Source organism: Chaetodon trifascialis, chromosome 16, assembly GCF_039877785.1.
Source record: "Chaetodon trifascialis isolate fChaTrf1 chromosome 16, fChaTrf1.hap1, whole genome shotgun sequence".
NCBI classification, from domain to species: domain Eukaryota; kingdom Metazoa; phylum Chordata; class Actinopteri; order Chaetodontiformes; family Chaetodontidae; genus Chaetodon; species Chaetodon trifascialis.
Window position 1 is genome coordinate 7880006 of NC_092071.1, and position 17682 is coordinate 7897687.

Here is a 17682-nt window from a genome sequence, read left to right on the forward strand (position 1 = left end):
GGAGCCCACGTAGGTGTTTGTTGATTCATGGTACATACAGTGTAATATTATTTTGCATCAAATGAGCCCCCTTTTTACAGTAGTTTCATCCACATCCTGAGACACCAAAGCCAAGCAGCTGATTTAAGATCTTAACTGATGACCTCCAGGGGACCCCCCCTCCACTCCTGCAGCCCAGAACGCTGCACTGTGCCCGAGGTCAGAGAGCATCCTGAACTGGCTATCGTCTCCTTGGATTTATTCCCCTCCTCGTGTCCGCCTGTGGCTCGTCCACTCATTACAATTCTCCCCAGGGAGGAGACGGGGGGGGGGGGCTCAGGGTACATTACAGCAAATGGACTTTATGGCCGTTCTTTACAGCAGGCAGCATTAAGGTAATTGTGTGTGCCTTTGTGTGTGTGTGCGTGTGTGCGCACGTGTGTTTCCTCCAATGAAAAATAGGTAATGGGAATGACAGATCTACATGTGCTCTTCCATACGGTGCAGTACGTCGTGACTATATCTGTGCACAGTATCTTCTCACATGAAGACACACACAGCCAATGGGAACCCTCAGACTGGACTAACACAAACAACAACAGAGGTTTAAGAGGTTAGGTTCTGCATTGGCATCATCCACTAAAAATAGGTCTATTTTTCACAAACAAAAGGATTATGAATGCATTTCGTTCCCACATCCCAAATTTTTGAACACAGGCTGATGAAGGTCAGGTGAAAACTGCTCCTACAGCAATTTTTGATGCGATGCATTTCAACAATGTGTGACCTTTCTCGTCATCCTCAACAGTCTTACTCTTGGTCTATGCAAACAATCTCCATGTTTCTTTCTTTCTTTCTTTCTTTCTTTCTTTCTTTCTTTCTTTCTTTCTTTCTTTCTTTCTTTCTTTCTTTCTTTCTTAACCGACTGTGTTTCCTGATGTGAATAAAAACATAAGACTTTACAACCAGGGAAATTCCATATGAGTCAGGTTAAAGCCTCAGCTGTGCTACAGAAGGGCTGACTAAGCTCTTCCCCGAGAAAAACACGAAGTTTCACCTTGTCAACCTGACTGCCTACGGGGGTGGATGACAATGCCAGTTTTTTTTTTTTTTCTGCTTACAGTCAAGTTCAAATTTGTTTCAGCGGTTATCATAATATGCAGAACACACTGCCAGCGCCGCGTTCTGATGATGCTATCACGGGTCTGAATGTTTCAAATCATTTTCAGGTATGTGTGACTGACACGACTGATGTGTGAGGCAGCGTTTGGCTCACTGGCTGGCGACTTGCGACTTCCAGCTGCTCAGATTTAAAGCCAGTCCAACAGGATCGTATTCCCTTCCACTCCACGTAATGCTCTCACATGCTCAGAGGTATTTTGTCCTCAAACTACTTAAAGACAGGAGCTTAGGACCCCAGCCACCATTTTCATTTTTTTTAATTTTCCTCCACGCAAACAACTTTGACTGCAGCAATGCTACTGGTGTGGCTAAGCTATTCCCATAAACATCCACGCCCACTGACACGAACCAACAACTCTATCCATTCCTCCCCCATACTCTTATTTTTCACATAAGTGGTTAAAGATGTTGCCTACACCAGCTGTACATTCCTTTAACCCCAGACGACACTTGGTGGAGTAGCTGTACAGTCACCGCGCCACGCCAGTCCTCAACATTGTTTATTATTCATGAAACTTTTCTCCTCTTCACTCTGAGGCCTTGAGGATTGTTATTTTTCATTCACAATGGAAGAAGTGACAAAAGGCCCATCAGCGCCACATCAGAAACTGATTTGTACAGTGACCGTTTCATGAGGCTCTTTATGGAGAAGAGAAGCGGCCGCATGATAAAATAATATAGCTGGAAAGACAAGAAGACGTGAGCAAAGGCTAAGTCAGAACAAAACTTGTAAAAACACCCTCAAGTTTCCCCTCTCTGTGAGAGACAGATGGGGGTGTGTATGGTTTAGAGGCCCTAAGGCAAGCCTGTAAAATGTAACAAAAACACAGCCTATGGGCTGTGGATGTGCTGACTGGAGCAAGCTCAGCACCAGCCGGCTCTCTGCCTTTGGCACAACCCTCTGCTGATAGTTACCGCCACTAAATGAGATACAACAACAGCTCATCCTGCCCGGTGTTTCTGAATACTGGAGCAGTGTTTCACACCTAAGTCATGTGACTTTGTGGCCGAGATATCCATTTGGAAACATCTCATCATAATAAGTAATGACCGCTGGTTGCAAAACAGACCCACTCCTTGGTTACAGTAGATAAACAACTGGCAAGTTAAATTATAGAAATGGAAATTTTTTTAAGATACTGCTTTGAATTTACTTCAAGGGCAAAACACTTTGTCTTGTTGCTAAGATGCCGAACATCAATCATAATGTATTCATTGAGGTTGCTGTGGTTCCATTTCTGTCAAACTGTAGCGATTAGCTGCTAGCTATTGGCAGTTTTACGCTTGCAGCTCTGCTACAGCAGAGCCTGAGAATGCACAGCTACATATTTTCCCCCCTTTCTTGCGGCCAAGTGATTAATCTCTTTGGTAAAAAGCCATGTAATGGACTGGATAATGCACAGGTTTTACATTATCTCCCTGTTAACTGGTGGAAAAATGCTGTATTTCAAATGGAAAAGCAGACACCACCGACGCTACGACACACCCTGCGCCCACCCTGTTCTTCTTCTGCCACTGACAGCAACTCAACAGCATAGACATTAAGTAAATCTATAAATTCTCTTGTCCAGAGAGATCATGGGAGTTTACTGTATATATGGGAGCTATTAGACATCTTCTTTCCACATTTTTGCTCATACACTATTGATCCCTTAAGAGCAATTCCACTTTAGTTTGCATCCTTCGGCAGGGAGGTCACTGTCAGCTACAGAGCACCTGGGGAGCTCTTAGGACACCTCAGCGTGGTGGATGCCTGCTGTCACAAAGGCCTGCTCCAGGGAATTTCGCATGGCGCAAACCATACAGTGCCAATTGAGAAGGCAAGGGCACTGGCATTATTCACACAGCTGTTCCTGGAACAATGTAATCCTATAAATCTGGCTGTTATGCAAATCTCGCAGTGTGGCTACGAGCTTAACTTTAATGAACATAACGACGTGTTTGAATTTTTAACAACTACGGTGTCTGTGTGTCTGCTTGACAGATGACGGTGGCGGCTTATAAATTTGGGACGCTGGCATGGCGTCACACGGAAAAATCACACATGAAGACAAGTCAAACGTTCTCCTGAAATCAGATGTTCAGGTCACTCAGCATAAGCCTGAATGTGCTGAAAAGAAACAGCGACTCGTGCTGCTCATACATACGCAGAGGGCACCAAAAGATTATTTTCCATTTTCCTGTTCAGGGCTAAGTTAATGCAACGTGGGTGGGATGCTTGTTTTTCTTTTCCTCTGACCACTGCACTTTCTGCCTTGATTTTAGTTCTTTGTACTGAGGATGGAAGTGCTTTCATGAACTAGACAAAAAAAGACCAGTGCAGATTTCCAGGTTGAAGGTGAGTACTGGTCGAGACACTTACCCTGCAGTACTCGTTGATGGGCCTTAGCCTTTTCATGGCCACATCTCTGATATGGCTCCTCCTAAACAGGATCTTGCCTGTAACAAAGAAGGAAAAACAGACTTAGAAGTCAGAAAAGCCAAACTTATCATTAACTTAATGCTTAAGTAATAGCATACTCATCAGTATTTCACAGCAAAACTACATTTTCTACTCATCATCCTTTATAATAAGCATACATGTGTGTCATATAGAAAAAAAAGCAATATTTCCTAATAAAAACATGCTGAATTGTTCTGTAATTCGGATGATGCTCTTGTCAAGAGCAACTTCAAAAAGTTAGGCGTCCACTGAAGGACAATAAGGACACAGTTGCTTTTCCAAAACATGGCTAGTGAATTATCATGCAGACACAATACAGTCACGTCATCAATAACGCTGACAGCACAATGAGGTGGGTAAGGAGCTAGGTGAATAGCTGGCCTTTCCAAGTCATGAATAAATGATTTTGGGAAAGCGAACTATGTCTGCATGACAGCTTAAATGCTACCCCAGTGCCCTTATCTCCAAGCACGAATGAGCACAGGCACAGACGAGCTGTGTCGCCATAACAATAACAAGAAACGGCTACAAATAGGCCTTTTAAAACACTCTTCTAACTTAACGGAATGCAGGAAATTTCAGAGCCAGCATTTATTTTCTCCTCCTTTTAGCTGCTGAAGTTTCTCTAATAAATTCACTGAGACAGCTCTAACGCAAACATATAAACTGGGCAGGAAGTCAAGGCTGTAACACGATCCTGGACACAAAAGGGGACATGTTTTGAGAAGTTCTTGAATCACCTCCACCACAGGGTTTATGGTATTTGTTTTCAGAGTATCTAAAGCAGACTTGCTGAAACATGAATCTATCTCACAGGAGATCAGCGCTGAGCAGTCAAGCCCCCGACATCTCCACCTATTGATGGAGAGAGACAGAGGCTGTTTGTGACTTCTGCTCATCTTATGATAAACACTGAAATAAACGACTTCCTCGACAGACTTCAGATCTCACACATTTCACACAATAACCACAACCACCAACAACCCACTTCCAAAAGACCCCACCTCTGCCCTCCCCAATCAAGCCATCTCTGACGGCAACCTGCTAGCTGACTCAGACGTGTGACAAAAACAAAAAAAGACAGGAAATCACCTTCACATCTTCTTTATAGTGACTTAAGACGCCTCCTGTGATATCAAAGAGCCAGACTGTAAATGTATTCAGTGAATAAGGAAACCGGGTTTTGCTTTGGAGACTAATATAACCTCAAGAAGATCCAGTCCTATAACTGGGCAAATGTTTTGAATAGGAGAGAAAAGTCAGTCAATTTAGCCATTTTGTTGGTTGTTGAATGGATTTTCTACAGACATTCATGGTACCCAGATAACTTTTCGTCTTCTGCAGCCGTGACTTTTACACAATTTTGAATTTGAGCGTAATGTATTGACAACTGCTGGGTGGAGCGCCATAAATAACTGTAGTGACATATGCTCAACTGGAAACAGCACAAACACAATATATTCAGTTTCACCTCATCAACTTGATTGATTTTTGTCAAAACTGTATCTGCTTGTTCTGAATTTGATGGCAGCAGCAAGTTTCAAACAAGTTGGGACGCGAGCGAAGTGCGCTCAAAGAACACGAAAGGACTTGAAACTCAAAAGGCTCGGTCGTTCACGAACAAGGATGGGGCGAGATTCAGCGCTCTGAGAAACACAACTGCACGGAGGACATTACTACATGCCCAAAGGATGGCTTGGTTAAACTGTCGTCCGTAAACAGTTCGTTTGCAAATGATTGCGTTCTGTTTTTATTTATGTTTTACTCAGCGTCCCAGTTTTTTGGGAACTGGGCTTGTACTACATGGAGACTATTAAAGAGGAGATTAACTTGATGAAGAATGAGAGAAGGCAATCCAAGTCTCTAAGGCGTTGGCAACATCTTGCCAGAGCAGCCGAAAGGACATGGTGTCTGGACCGCTCATGAAAACTAAAGAGATTTGAAAGTCAACCCCTGGACGCCTACGGTACATCTCCTCCTCCTGCCTCGCTCTCCTTCTTCCTCTCCTCCCCTCGTCACTCCTCAAACAGAAAGCTTTCTTGACGGTTTTCCAAAGCTCTCAGGGGTCAGGAGAGAAGCTCTGACTCAACACTGCCCACTCTGTATGCACGGCAGCTCATGAGCGAGGCTGAGAAAAGGGCTTGTTTTGAGGAGGGAGGGAGGGAAAGCCGCTGCCTCGGAGCTATGGCTGAGGCACACTTTATGGTAAATCTCAGTGCCGGCATTGACCAAGGGTATCAAACAACTTTTGTTTCCTGGTAGAGGGGAATGCAGAGAGGGTCCACAGAAAGCTGCTCTCAGCACTCACCTCTTAATCACTGGGCTGACCAGCACACATGAATTCCTCCTGTTTTTTCCCCCTACTTAAGCTCTTCAGATGGACCTTGACTAATTAAAACCTTGACATAAGACCAAAGTCGTATATTTAAGGCACAGGCTCTGTTCAGACTGGTCACAAAAATGGAGGACTTTAATAACTTACTATTGCAAACGTGAGACTTTACTAAACGTGGGACAAATCCAAGTCAACGGATAAGTTTTATAACAGCAAGTCTCAGGTTAAGTCTCAAGTCTTGCATTAACAAGTCACAAGTCAACTCTCCATTATTCAAGATAAGACTGACGACTTTACGTCAGAGCTGTTATGAAGCTGTAGACAGAGCTGAAACTTGATTTAAGCCTTGTTGTCAGACTTGACTCACATGACTTGCCCCAAAAGGCTCTACATATCACTGTAACAAGGCACGTGTGGAGCTTCTAAGTGTGAAAGAACGAGCGGTGTGTGTGAGTTGTAATTACTGTGTTCTTGGGTAACTTGCTGACTAAGGGCAGACGCAACCTCAAAAGCTAACGTAAAAGACAAGTTTGGCACTGTTGCACCACATTCGAGCAGACAGTTCAGCAGCTGCTTTCCCCTGCGGACAGGAGATGAACGTGATATGAATGAGGTATGAGCAACAAGGTCGTTGGAACTGTTCTGTTACTTCGTGTTTTTCTGCCCTTCGCAGAGGACTGACTGCGGAATGTGTTATTCAGATCCACAGAAACATACTGTACTTCTTTAACATGCCTGACATACTGTGCATCCTACTGTGGCAGCCAGAGATCCCCAGCCAACCGCACGCTCTGAAAAAAGGAGGTACGATATCCATCATCAAGGGGAAAGGGAATAAAAAAGTCGACCCAAATTACAAATTCATATCCTACTTCTGGAAGTTCATGAAAGAATATCCCCTCTTTTATCATGCAGGGGCCCTAAAGAAGCAGATCCACATTCTTGGGATCTGACTGTAGTTAAGCGAGCCCAACTTAAGATAACTGCTCAAGAGCATATCAGATCGTTTTCAAAGGCTGACCTGCCGTCAATGCCTTGAAGAGCATCGTTCAGGGCTCTGGGGTAAATGGATCAAATTTATCACTTTTATCTAAATGTCCTATGAACGTATCAAAGAAATTTAGTACCATGAGACGTATTCAGACAACATATGGCCTATAGATACCACGCAATGTTGAAACAGCAAGAGTCAACCTCCTGTGTGTGTATATATATATATATACACACACACACACACACACACACACACACACACACACACACACACACACACACACACACACACACACACACACACACACACACACACACACACACACACATATATATATTAGATGGCCAAGTTTTTGGGCCTCAAAGGGTGGACAAAATGCAGCAGTCAAGCTTTTTGCGTGTCCACCTGGCAAAAACACAGCATAAATTCTGCACTATGCACACATTCAGACAAGCCACTTTGCTGATGTTGAGATACCAAACAAGTAAAAACAGCTCGGGGCCTTGACAAACCAAACCAAGAAGGGAAAACCACTTCCGGGTCTTGTTATGCTGGTCTCAGCCCACAGTCCAGACTTTTGCTCTACGAATGTGAAGTAAATGTAAGCTTGGAATTCATCTCAGAGATGTATACTGATCTGGGATCTAAGACTAGTAATGGTCATTCTCTTAAACCTCAATATATGCAGGCACTGAGGATAAACATTTTTTTTGTCAGCAACACTGTACTACAAAAGCAAACAGTTCCAGAGGAGCAGATGGGAGTTTAGTGCCTTCCTCTGGGGGCATTTCAGTCGTCTTTTTCTTCCACGGAAAAAAAGGACGAGCGAAAGTCGAACAACACTCAGAGCGTCACTTGAAGACAGGAAGGAAAAGCAAAGATCCTTCATGGGAAGTGGATGAAAATCTCTCATTCCAGGGCAAAACTGTAAAAGCAGGAGGGAAGTTAACAGTTTAATGTAGCAGAGACTGTACAGGGATAGTATGAAAAGCAGTATTTTTCTATCTTTCTTCCCCCTCCCCCTCCTCCGACTCGTCAGTCTGAGAGTGTGTGTGCACGTGCGCATGTGTGTCCGTGTGTGTGTATTCTTTCAATGAGTTCCAGACCTGCAAGGCCACAAAAAAAAAAAAAAAAAAAAAAATCCTATCCCCCACTCGTCCCAAGCCCGGTAGGGGAGATGTGGGTGGGGTCTTTGGGTGAGGCTTTCTTCCAAACTCTCATAGAGGATTACTTTCAGCAGGATCTAAATGTAAAAAAGTTGGTCGAGCACACCCAAAGTCCTTATTCCAAACAAGCTGCATTGCCGTTGTCCTTGTAGGAGAGTAATGGAAACTCAAAAGAAGGAAGCATAATTTTGGCGAGTCAGGTTTTACACAAGATGATGATTCAGCCGGGACAACCGTGCAGCGAAGACGGCTCGTCCTGAGCGTCACGCATTGTAAACTTTTCATTTTATGATCTCAGGTATTCTTTTGTCAAATTGGCAAACATTAAACGTATCACCCGAAGGCTCCAACACTAATCCGTGTAATTGTTTAATACATGTATGCCTGCTGGCTATACGCTGAGCTGAGTCAGCTGAGCGTCTGAGGAGTAGATGGAAAACATATTCTTTCTTGGTTCACAGAAACAGTGTGGTCATGACCACTTATGGCTGCAGCAGATTGTTCTGGCTCATTCTGTCGTGTTTATTCTCAGCCTATCACTGAGTCATTGTTGTCCCCGTTTTAACCCGATGCCTGCAAATGTTTTTGATGGGAGCAGGAATGAGACGGAGACACGACAATACACAGAGGTGGGAGGAGCGATAATGCACGAGTTCGCTGTTCTTTGTGTCTTGTTATGGCGCCATCTGTCCAAGTAGCTGTCCGAAACCCAAAAGGCATTGATATGAATGGGAGAAAAGAGCAAATGCTAATATACCAGAGGCTGGAAACAGCAAATGTTTTGCCATTTGTCTTGATACTAATCCACTGAATATGAAAATAACTCTTCCTCTATTCATTTCAGACAAGCCACAGTTGTGCGTGTGTGTGCTATGTGTACAGTAGTGTGTGTGAAAGGGCCCTGGGGACATGTGTTAACTCTTACCTGGTAGGAATGGAATGATCCTGCGCTTTGGGTCTTTCTGGCCTCCTTCCACTGGGAATTTATCCAGCAGTTCCATCTGAAATGCCACAATTAATTAAAACCAATTAGCACACAAAGGCATTTACGCTCACACATACACATAAACATGCACTTAACAGTACACACAACAGGATCGCTGAGGCCGGAGCGTAAGGGCTTACAGTTTTACATATCAGCAGTTCCTACGAGGAATTCGGCCAATGAAGTAAAACCTGCCAATGATTAGGAATGTCCTGAGCAGATGGTATGGTTTTTCCCCTCTAGTTCATGTGCTGCTGCAGCAAAGTGGCTCTTAGCAGCGAGGCACCATTGACATGGTGGAACATTCCTGTTTCTATCATCTTCAAAGGCCAGAGAGCAGTGGCTCCTTCGGTCTGATTTGCAGTTTCTCTTTTAGTCCACTAATGTCTTCTTTGCTCTTCCACATGTATGGTTGTTCACGTATAAGTAAATATTTGTGCTCGTGTGTCTGTGCACGACCTCCTTCCCCATGCAGCTGAGGCCAATAAAAGGACACCTGGCCAGTGAACTCCAGGTGGACTCTCTCTTGTTCTTATGCTCTTTTCTGATAGTGGATCTGTACATTGTAGAGCCCTGCGATTTCCACGATGCAGAAAACATGAACAAAACAGCGGAATTTGACAGTAGAAATGGGGTTTCGGGGTTGCGGGGGGGTGGAGCCTATCCCAGCTGTCAACGGGCGAGAGGCGGGGTACACCCTGAACTGGTCGCCAGTCGATCACAGGGCAACATACACAGACATACAACCATTCATGCTCACACTCACACCTAAGGACAATTTTAGAGTCACCAATCAACCTAATGAGCATGTTTTTGGTCTGTGGGAGGAAGCCAGAGTGCCCGGAGAGAACCCACGCATGCACGGGAAGAACATGCAAACTTCACACAGAAAGGCCCGACCCGGGGATCGAACCGGCGACCTTCTTGCTGTGAGGCACTACCTGCTGCGCCACCGTGGGAATCAATTGCAAAATGCAGAATATTGAGGAAAATGCCAAAATGTGGATGCAATTTATGAAAATTAGGGTTTTCCCAACCATTATAGCTTTTTTTTTTTTTTTTCAGGGAATCTGAGCTGAGTGAGCCGCGAAAAAAACAACAACAACACTGATATGTTTTGGTGAGTCACACACAAACATACACACACACACACACACACACACACACACACACACACTGAAGACACCCGCTGAGAGACAAAGCAAACTCTCAGAAGTGCAAACACATCAGCAGATGCAAGAGTTCACTGAAGACTTCATATCTGCACACAGTCAGATATTCTGCTGGAAAAATGATGAATCTGAGTCTGTTTCTGGTCAAACACGTAAACAAGGAGGAGCGTCGCCCATATGTGAGAAGAGCCTCCGTCAAACCCACCTCACCTGCTGCGTTTGAGCTGCATATGGAGACACGTGGAGGCTGTCCAGGTGTTACATCAAATCATCGATATTTAAAATTCTGATTATTTTCTGTCTGAATTGCTGAAATTGTACTCTTCTATCACATGATGAGACACTTTCTGATTCTGAAAAATGTGCTTCAATCATAAACAAAGAATTCAGAAAAATCCAAACTGAAAACACAGGGAAAAAAAATGGAGGAGAATGTAGAAAAACTGAAAACAGATGTCAAAGAACCCTAAAATGTCTTCACTTATGGATCCTTGCATGCTGCTTGAGGTAAACCCAAACGAATCCTCCAACCATAAGATTTAGGGCGATGAATAAAAACACTTGACAGAGGAGTGTTTGGACATTTCTCTGATATCTCACTCAGATTACAGAATCCAGTAGTTCACAAACATTAAGAGAAGGCTTTCATGTTCCACGGCAAATTTTATTCGACTGCAGAAAAACATTTTTAGGGGGATTCAAGCAAGTGTTGCACGGCTCTGCAGAAGCAGTCAAAGTGTGGCTGAATGATTTAACGGGATATACCATTTCTTCAATTAATTATCGGATTATTTGATCACTGTTTTTAGTCAGCGTGGTCGCACCAGGGGGTTCACTGCTGAGTTTCTCCTCTCAGTTCAGTGATCTATTAATGAAATCACAAGCTGAAACTAAAACCTTCATTCTTTGATCTTCAAAAAAAAAGTTCTCATTCTGTCACTACTGAGATAATCCTCCTGATCTAAAACATTCTTATGCAGTTCTGGGTCAGATTACCTTTGATGTTCAAGTTGCCTTTATTAGCAAATGAGTGACAGATGGCCAAACGTGCTACTATGCAGACTTCCTCATGAAGGCACTCCAAAGATCGTTACGCTTCAACTGAAATCAGGGACAGAGCTTTAACAGTGAAGATTAATGAGATTTCTTTCGGGTTCTGTTCAATGACAACCTGGTAAAATGGATATAGCTGTCAAGGCTGTGCTAAACAGGGATTTTTTTCACTGTTACACAGCTCTGTACCGTCACTGGTGTGACTCATTTCTCGAACATGCAGCATTGGCAATACCCAAACAGTAATGTTTGGGTATGTTTACCCTCAGTGGCTCAATTTCAGATCTCACAGCGAGCGTACGCATCTCTGTATGCAGAATCTTAAAAAGGAAGACATCTGATGTGTAACATAAGGCAGATTTTAGATTTGGTTTGGCAATACCGCTCATATTGGACGATGAGAAGCATCCCGTTTGCTGCCAACATGAAACATAATTGACTCAAAACATTAATATTATACCACAAACTATATCACTGATCGGCCTCCTCTGAGCCGCCTACTCTTGAATCTAATTTTACAGGTGTGGGTCATGAAACGTGGAGGATGCAGAGTGCTGCACTTCATCTGCTCACCAGACATTATTTTTCACGAGGTCGGTATCATCCACCGAAGTTCATAGTTGATATTCTATGCTATTAAATCTTATCTTGTTACGTTTTTTCCGGAGTATTCATGCATTTTTACAACAACATAAATTAAGTACAGCTGTCACAGAGAGTCCTCTGGTGAATTGGAAAGAAACAATAAGTTGGATTGAGCCAAAACTAATAGAGGGAGACAGGGGAAGGTATAATATGAGGTGAGGTGATGGAGAGGTTATGGGAAAGGCAGAGGCCTGTGCCAGATAGTATTTTATGTTGCTTTATATGGACTGCCTCGGTCTAGTCAGGCGCCAAAGAGGTGTTGTTGCCATAAAACAATGGAGCGGCATAATGTTTAGACAGCTTCAAATCACTTAAGTAGATAGGCCTTGATCACTTTCTATTTTGGGTAAAGCGCAGATGCATTTTTTGGACAGTTTGCCTTCTTTCCACTGCGATCCGAACCAAGACAGCCGGAAGAACAGACTCAATGACGAGAGCGACTGCAAAACCACATTAGATGTCCTTAATGAATGAGCATTCGTAATTCAAACAGGTGTTTTAGTTCTAATTGAAATATAGCAGTAGGCTGAAATCTCAACAGCGCCTCAGCGGCACTAGAGCCAAAGGTCTGACAGCTCCTGGATAGCTACAGGCATCTGGATGGAAAAACACCAGTCAGAAAAAGGAAGAAAGATGATCTATGTTCAAGTATACAAGAGGACATATGTTTTACAGGTGAATGTCTACAGACAGGCCCTCCCAGCCCTTTGTCTTCTCTGCCTCACTCCAGTTCTTCACTAACTCTTGCTCACATTAATGCTTCTAAATGTCCATTTGTTTCACTTTGAGCACTTTGTGCAGAATCCTTATTGCGTATACAAGGAAGTTCAATAACTTCATTTTAACCTAATCTAAAACCCTCTAATTAGTTCTGACTCAAATCTTCAAGCATGCCAAGAAAAAAGACATTTTCTTTGCTTTGGAATCTAAAATTGAGTTTCTACATGTTTGATGAACTCAACCTCTCTCACTCCAAAGGGCTTGTTCTAATTTATCTCCATTTAAGATTAGATATATTACAAGCTGTCCAGCATATAATCCAATAATACTTTGATACCTGACAGACATGGGTTATGGTATTAACTGCATCTGAGAAAACTGGTGTTTGGTGGTTATGTTTGATACTGTGTCCAATGAGGCCAGAGATAAGGGATGGCCTGGATATCAAGCCAGATATGGTTGCACTTAAATGACCTGTAATTGGCTCTGACTGCTAATGCTAACCATCATAAGCTAAAGCCATAATTTTCCTTGAAACAAAGAAAAGACTGAACAGAATGAGGACAGAAAAGTGAGCCATGAACCCTCTTTGTCTGCAAAATAAAGACAAAGAGAGAGGTGAGTCAGTCCACTTTAGTCTTCCATACAGCAGAGGGCACAGAGGGAATTCAGAAAAGGACAGAAGAGGAGCACAAAACTCACTAAGCGACAATCTGCTCGGCTTAAGAGTCAGATGCTTCGACAGGGACGCAGTGTCACCTTAAGAGAGACGGCATGCGCAAAGACACAGGCAGACAGAGAGAGACAAACACAGAAGAGCCAATACCCCACACACTGTAATTGTTCCCATGTGCCTGACTGTGAGTGAGGACACACCCAGTCTCTGTGTCTACTCCAAACCTTGTATCTACTCTGTAATCAGAGCCACTCACACAAGAAAAGGCATCTGGAGAGAGTAAAGCTGTCTCTTCAAAATACCAGTTACATCATGCACCCAACATCAAATATTCATGCTCTACAGGCATGAAGATGACAGGCCGAGGCGGACTACGGTCAAGCTCCACGCGACTTTCCAAGGCTATTCTGAAGTACGTTATCAGAGATAGTGTCCTGCTCAGTCCATTTAGTTAGAAGGAAATGATAATGACAGAGGGGCGGCACTGTGGAGCAGCAGGTCGTGTGCGTGCCTCACAGCAAGAAGGCTGCCGGTTCGATCCCTGTGCATGCGTGGGTTCTCTCCGGGCACCCCGGCTTCCTCCCACAGACCAAAAACATGCTCACTAGGTTAACTGGTGACTCTTTTGGCCTGCAATCGGCTGGCGACCGGTTCAGGGTGTACCCCGCCTCTTGCACCCCCCCCCCCCCCCCCCCCCGCAACCCTGAAAAGGGATAGTCGGGTATAGACAATGGATGGATGGATGGATAATGATAGATATAGATAGTAATCGTGGACACCACACAGTGATCACCTCAAACAATGCCTAAAAAAATGTGCTAATTTCAGTCTATGAACTCCTCAGTTGTCAAAACTGTGTCAAAAGTTGAATTCAAACCCTTGACCAAAGCCCGATCAATCACATTGCTATCATTCTAAACAATGTTTGTAAAATATTGAGATTTTCTGCGATAGATTAAGAAACAGTCAGCAAAGCTATACTCTGCCAGGGAAACTGAATAATGAGTGAATACACGTTGAACAGAAAATGTTAAAACTCTTAAAACATTGCTGTGTCAAAGTTTGCCACTTACTCTAATTAAAAAAACTGTTTGACACATTTCAAGAAGGATGTAAGGAAGAAGAACAAATAGATCCGCTGTCACGTTACCAGTCTGTTGTAATACTGTAAACTTTTCAGCACTGTTATTTCATTTACCAAATTCTTGCTGATTCAGAGACTAACGTAATGGTCCAAGGGGCTATAATTTGTCTACTCCATATCCGCTTTAACCACATCATCAGCTTTCAAATAAAGGCCTAATAAAGCAGATCTAAGACGCCCGGGACTCTCTTGAATGAGAGCATAAAAGGCCAGAGAACAATGGCTACTCTCTTTCCAACACGCCTATCTCAGTAGACCTCTGATTCTCGCTCAGTCCGCTATACATTCATGCTTGAGGTCATTTTAACCCTTTGCGGAGAGCCAGACTGTTACTGAAGCACCCTTCATTTGTGGAAGGCTGAGCTATTTGTTCATTTCTTAAGCAGTGAGAACAAAGAGATCCGGCATCGGCTGTAGCTCTCAATGTTATCAGGTGAACTTACAATACTGCATAAAGCCAAGGGTTGATCATCCATGTAATGCTTTATGCTGCCAATGACTACTTTCCCTGTTTGCACAAGAATGAAAATGAAGGATGAGCCCAATATGAACTGATACGGCCCCCCCCGTGACGCAGCACAGGGTCAACAGGTATAGGTGATGGATGAATGGATAGATGAATGAGTAAGAAATCTATTTATCTTTAATATGCACTTTCTGGGGACTCATAGATGATACTGGTGCTGTATGTTCAGTCTGAATATGGTCAAGATAATAATCTTTTTAGGTAGTCCCTTTAGGGCCATTGTCTTTTCACATGTCTACTCCTTTGAGGTCACAGCAGAGGGTCAGTTTAACAACAGCACACAAGGGTACAATAATACAATACAATAATTACTAATGTGTTTAACTTGTGCTTCTTAAATGCCATCTAAGGCCTGACTGACAGGAGTTACTGCTTTGGTGGGCAGCTGCCACACTGATAAGCCTTGGTTTAATCACACCCTTTATGTCTGGACTCCTCGTCTCTCTGGAGGCATATGACACAATTTATCGGGTGTCATATACTGCCCCCCGCCCACTTGTTGCTAAGGCACAATTGCCATGCATACATCACTTTTCTATACCCACTTACTCTATTCTTAGTCACTGGATCTGGAGCATATCCCAGCATGCACTGGACGAGTGGCAGGGTGCACCCCGGACAGATCACCAGTTAATAACAAGACGTGAGGCACTTCCCTGTCTCACACCTAAAGCGCATTTTATTCTGAAAATGGCCAAAGTTACTGGGCACAAGAAGGAAATGAGCACATTGTTGCTGCTTGGCGAAATGTGCACAACAGGCAGCCCCACCGCTCTAAGCAAAACAAACTGCCTCCCTTGAAAAGTTTTGTTGCTTGCTTACTGCAGATGGAAAAAATGACAGCTGTGCAACTCTGAATAAGCACGCAGTGATATATTGGATTTTTTCCGACAGCTTTAAAGTGTATCCCGTATCCAAAGCGAGCGGGAACGCTGGAAGACGAAGCTTGTGAAGTCGAGTGGACACGTGTGCAGCATGGAAACTGTTCTCAGTGACATGGAAATAAAATTGCAAAGCCACTAAGATGACCCCATGGCAAAAAAATCTCTGCACTTTCCATGTGTCTGAAGCAACCGATCAGTCTATTTTTGTTCACAATTTAACACTGACACAGAGGGGAGAAAACCCCCAGAGGTTTCCTGTTAAAATGCTAAACGCTCAATTCATTCTCTCAGTATTCCACAGCTTGCAAGACTAAACATACACTTTGCATTACATACATTTATGCATAAGCGCAGGCAATAATTCTATCTCACCATCGAGTCCTTCACTAGCATGCAGAAATGGATACTGAACTCCCTGATGCTATTTAGGGGGAGCAGTTACAGACTGCTTTGCTGTTAGTAGTAGCAGTAGCAGAAATATCTGGGGCGAGAAAAACGTCTGGCTCTTCGTCAACTATTCTCAAGATCCTGTCAGACGTGTAAGAGATTGGTAATGAGAGACATGTCTGAGCCATGATGTCAGTCGTGTTGCACAGCGTTTGATGTGGTGGAGACCTGGCAGGAGAATTGTTCCCGGGCAAGTTAAAACAAGAGAACAACATTTAAAAAGATGAAGGAATGCAAATTAGTATTAAGATAATAATTATCTAATGAAACACCCTGTGTGTGTGTGTGTGTGTGTGTGTGTGTGTGTGTGTGTGTGTGTGTGTGTGTGTGTGTGTGTGTGTGTGTGTGTGTGTGTGTGAGAGAGAGATTCTCCTCAACACCAGGCTGTATGTTAAACACAACCTGGTCTGAATTTGACCTGTTATATGAAAGAAAGATGGTTGATAATGTGTCACCCAAATCTAAAATACATACATATGTGTTTAAATGATAATAACCAAACAGGTCTGGAGGGATAGAAACTCCGCTCATATATGTAGAAATGATACTGAAGTCAGACTGAGTGAGTAAACGGTGTGATCACACAAAAAGCAGGATGACTTGGTTGAACTAAGGCATCCGCTGCTCGGGCCAGCTGCGTTGAGGGGGTGAATAATACTTCCTGTCTGGCTCTGAGGCTTTGGAATGACCAGAGACACTTAACGTGTCATTTTGTTGTTTTTCAAACAGTATAATCTCCATTTACATAACAGCAGCGTCAAGCCACACGAGGGATGACCAGAGCAGACGGGCAAAAGGCAGGGTAAGATGTAAAGAAGCAAAGGAGGATGACAGGAAATGAAGAAACATGAACGAGAGGAGCTGAATGACTCAGCTCGATGTCTCTGTCCCGGCCGGGCACCTGGGATGACGCCTGATGATGTCAAACCACCGCCTTATTCATCAGATAACCATTTAAAAACAACTTCTCTGAAAACAAGTTCTCTGAACAATGCGAGCAGATGAAACGTATAATCTCTTTATCACATTGGAGCTGATGATCGTTCCAACTCGCCACTTTTCTTTAAGAAATACCACAGCCTCAAGGTGGCTTATGATACCTCAATGCCAAGCCTTACAGGAGATAAGAGATTGGTTTGTAAGCTTTCCAGCTGGGTTTATCTACATCTCCTTCAGCAGTGAGAGCCCACCCACAGGCTGTCAGCACAGCAGGAAGCAGCTGAATGGCACGGCGGGGGGGGGGGGGGGGGGGGGGGGGGGGGGACACTAGCAGGGAATGCCTCTGCTGCAAATATGTCACACATGGTCACCGGATCCAATCCCATTGATCC

The 17682-nt window shown here is 43.7% G+C and overlaps 1 protein-coding gene across 5 annotated transcripts in view; it reads right to left on the reverse strand.

The window, feature by feature from the left end:
- sh3pxd2b (SH3 and PX domains 2B) overlaps window positions 1-17682 on the reverse strand; it is a 66379-nt gene that overhangs the window by 43966 nt on the left and 4731 nt on the right. For all 5 annotated transcript variants that reach the window (XM_070983761.1, XM_070983760.1, XM_070983764.1 and 2 more), the window contains exons 3-4: window positions 9025-9100; window positions 3524-3600 (exon numbers count right to left, since the gene is read on the reverse strand). In XM_070983761.1, coding sequence (XP_070839862.1) covers window positions 3524-3600; window positions 9025-9100 — 153 coding nt within the window. The remainder of the gene's footprint in view (window positions 1-3523; window positions 3601-9024; window positions 9101-17682) is intronic.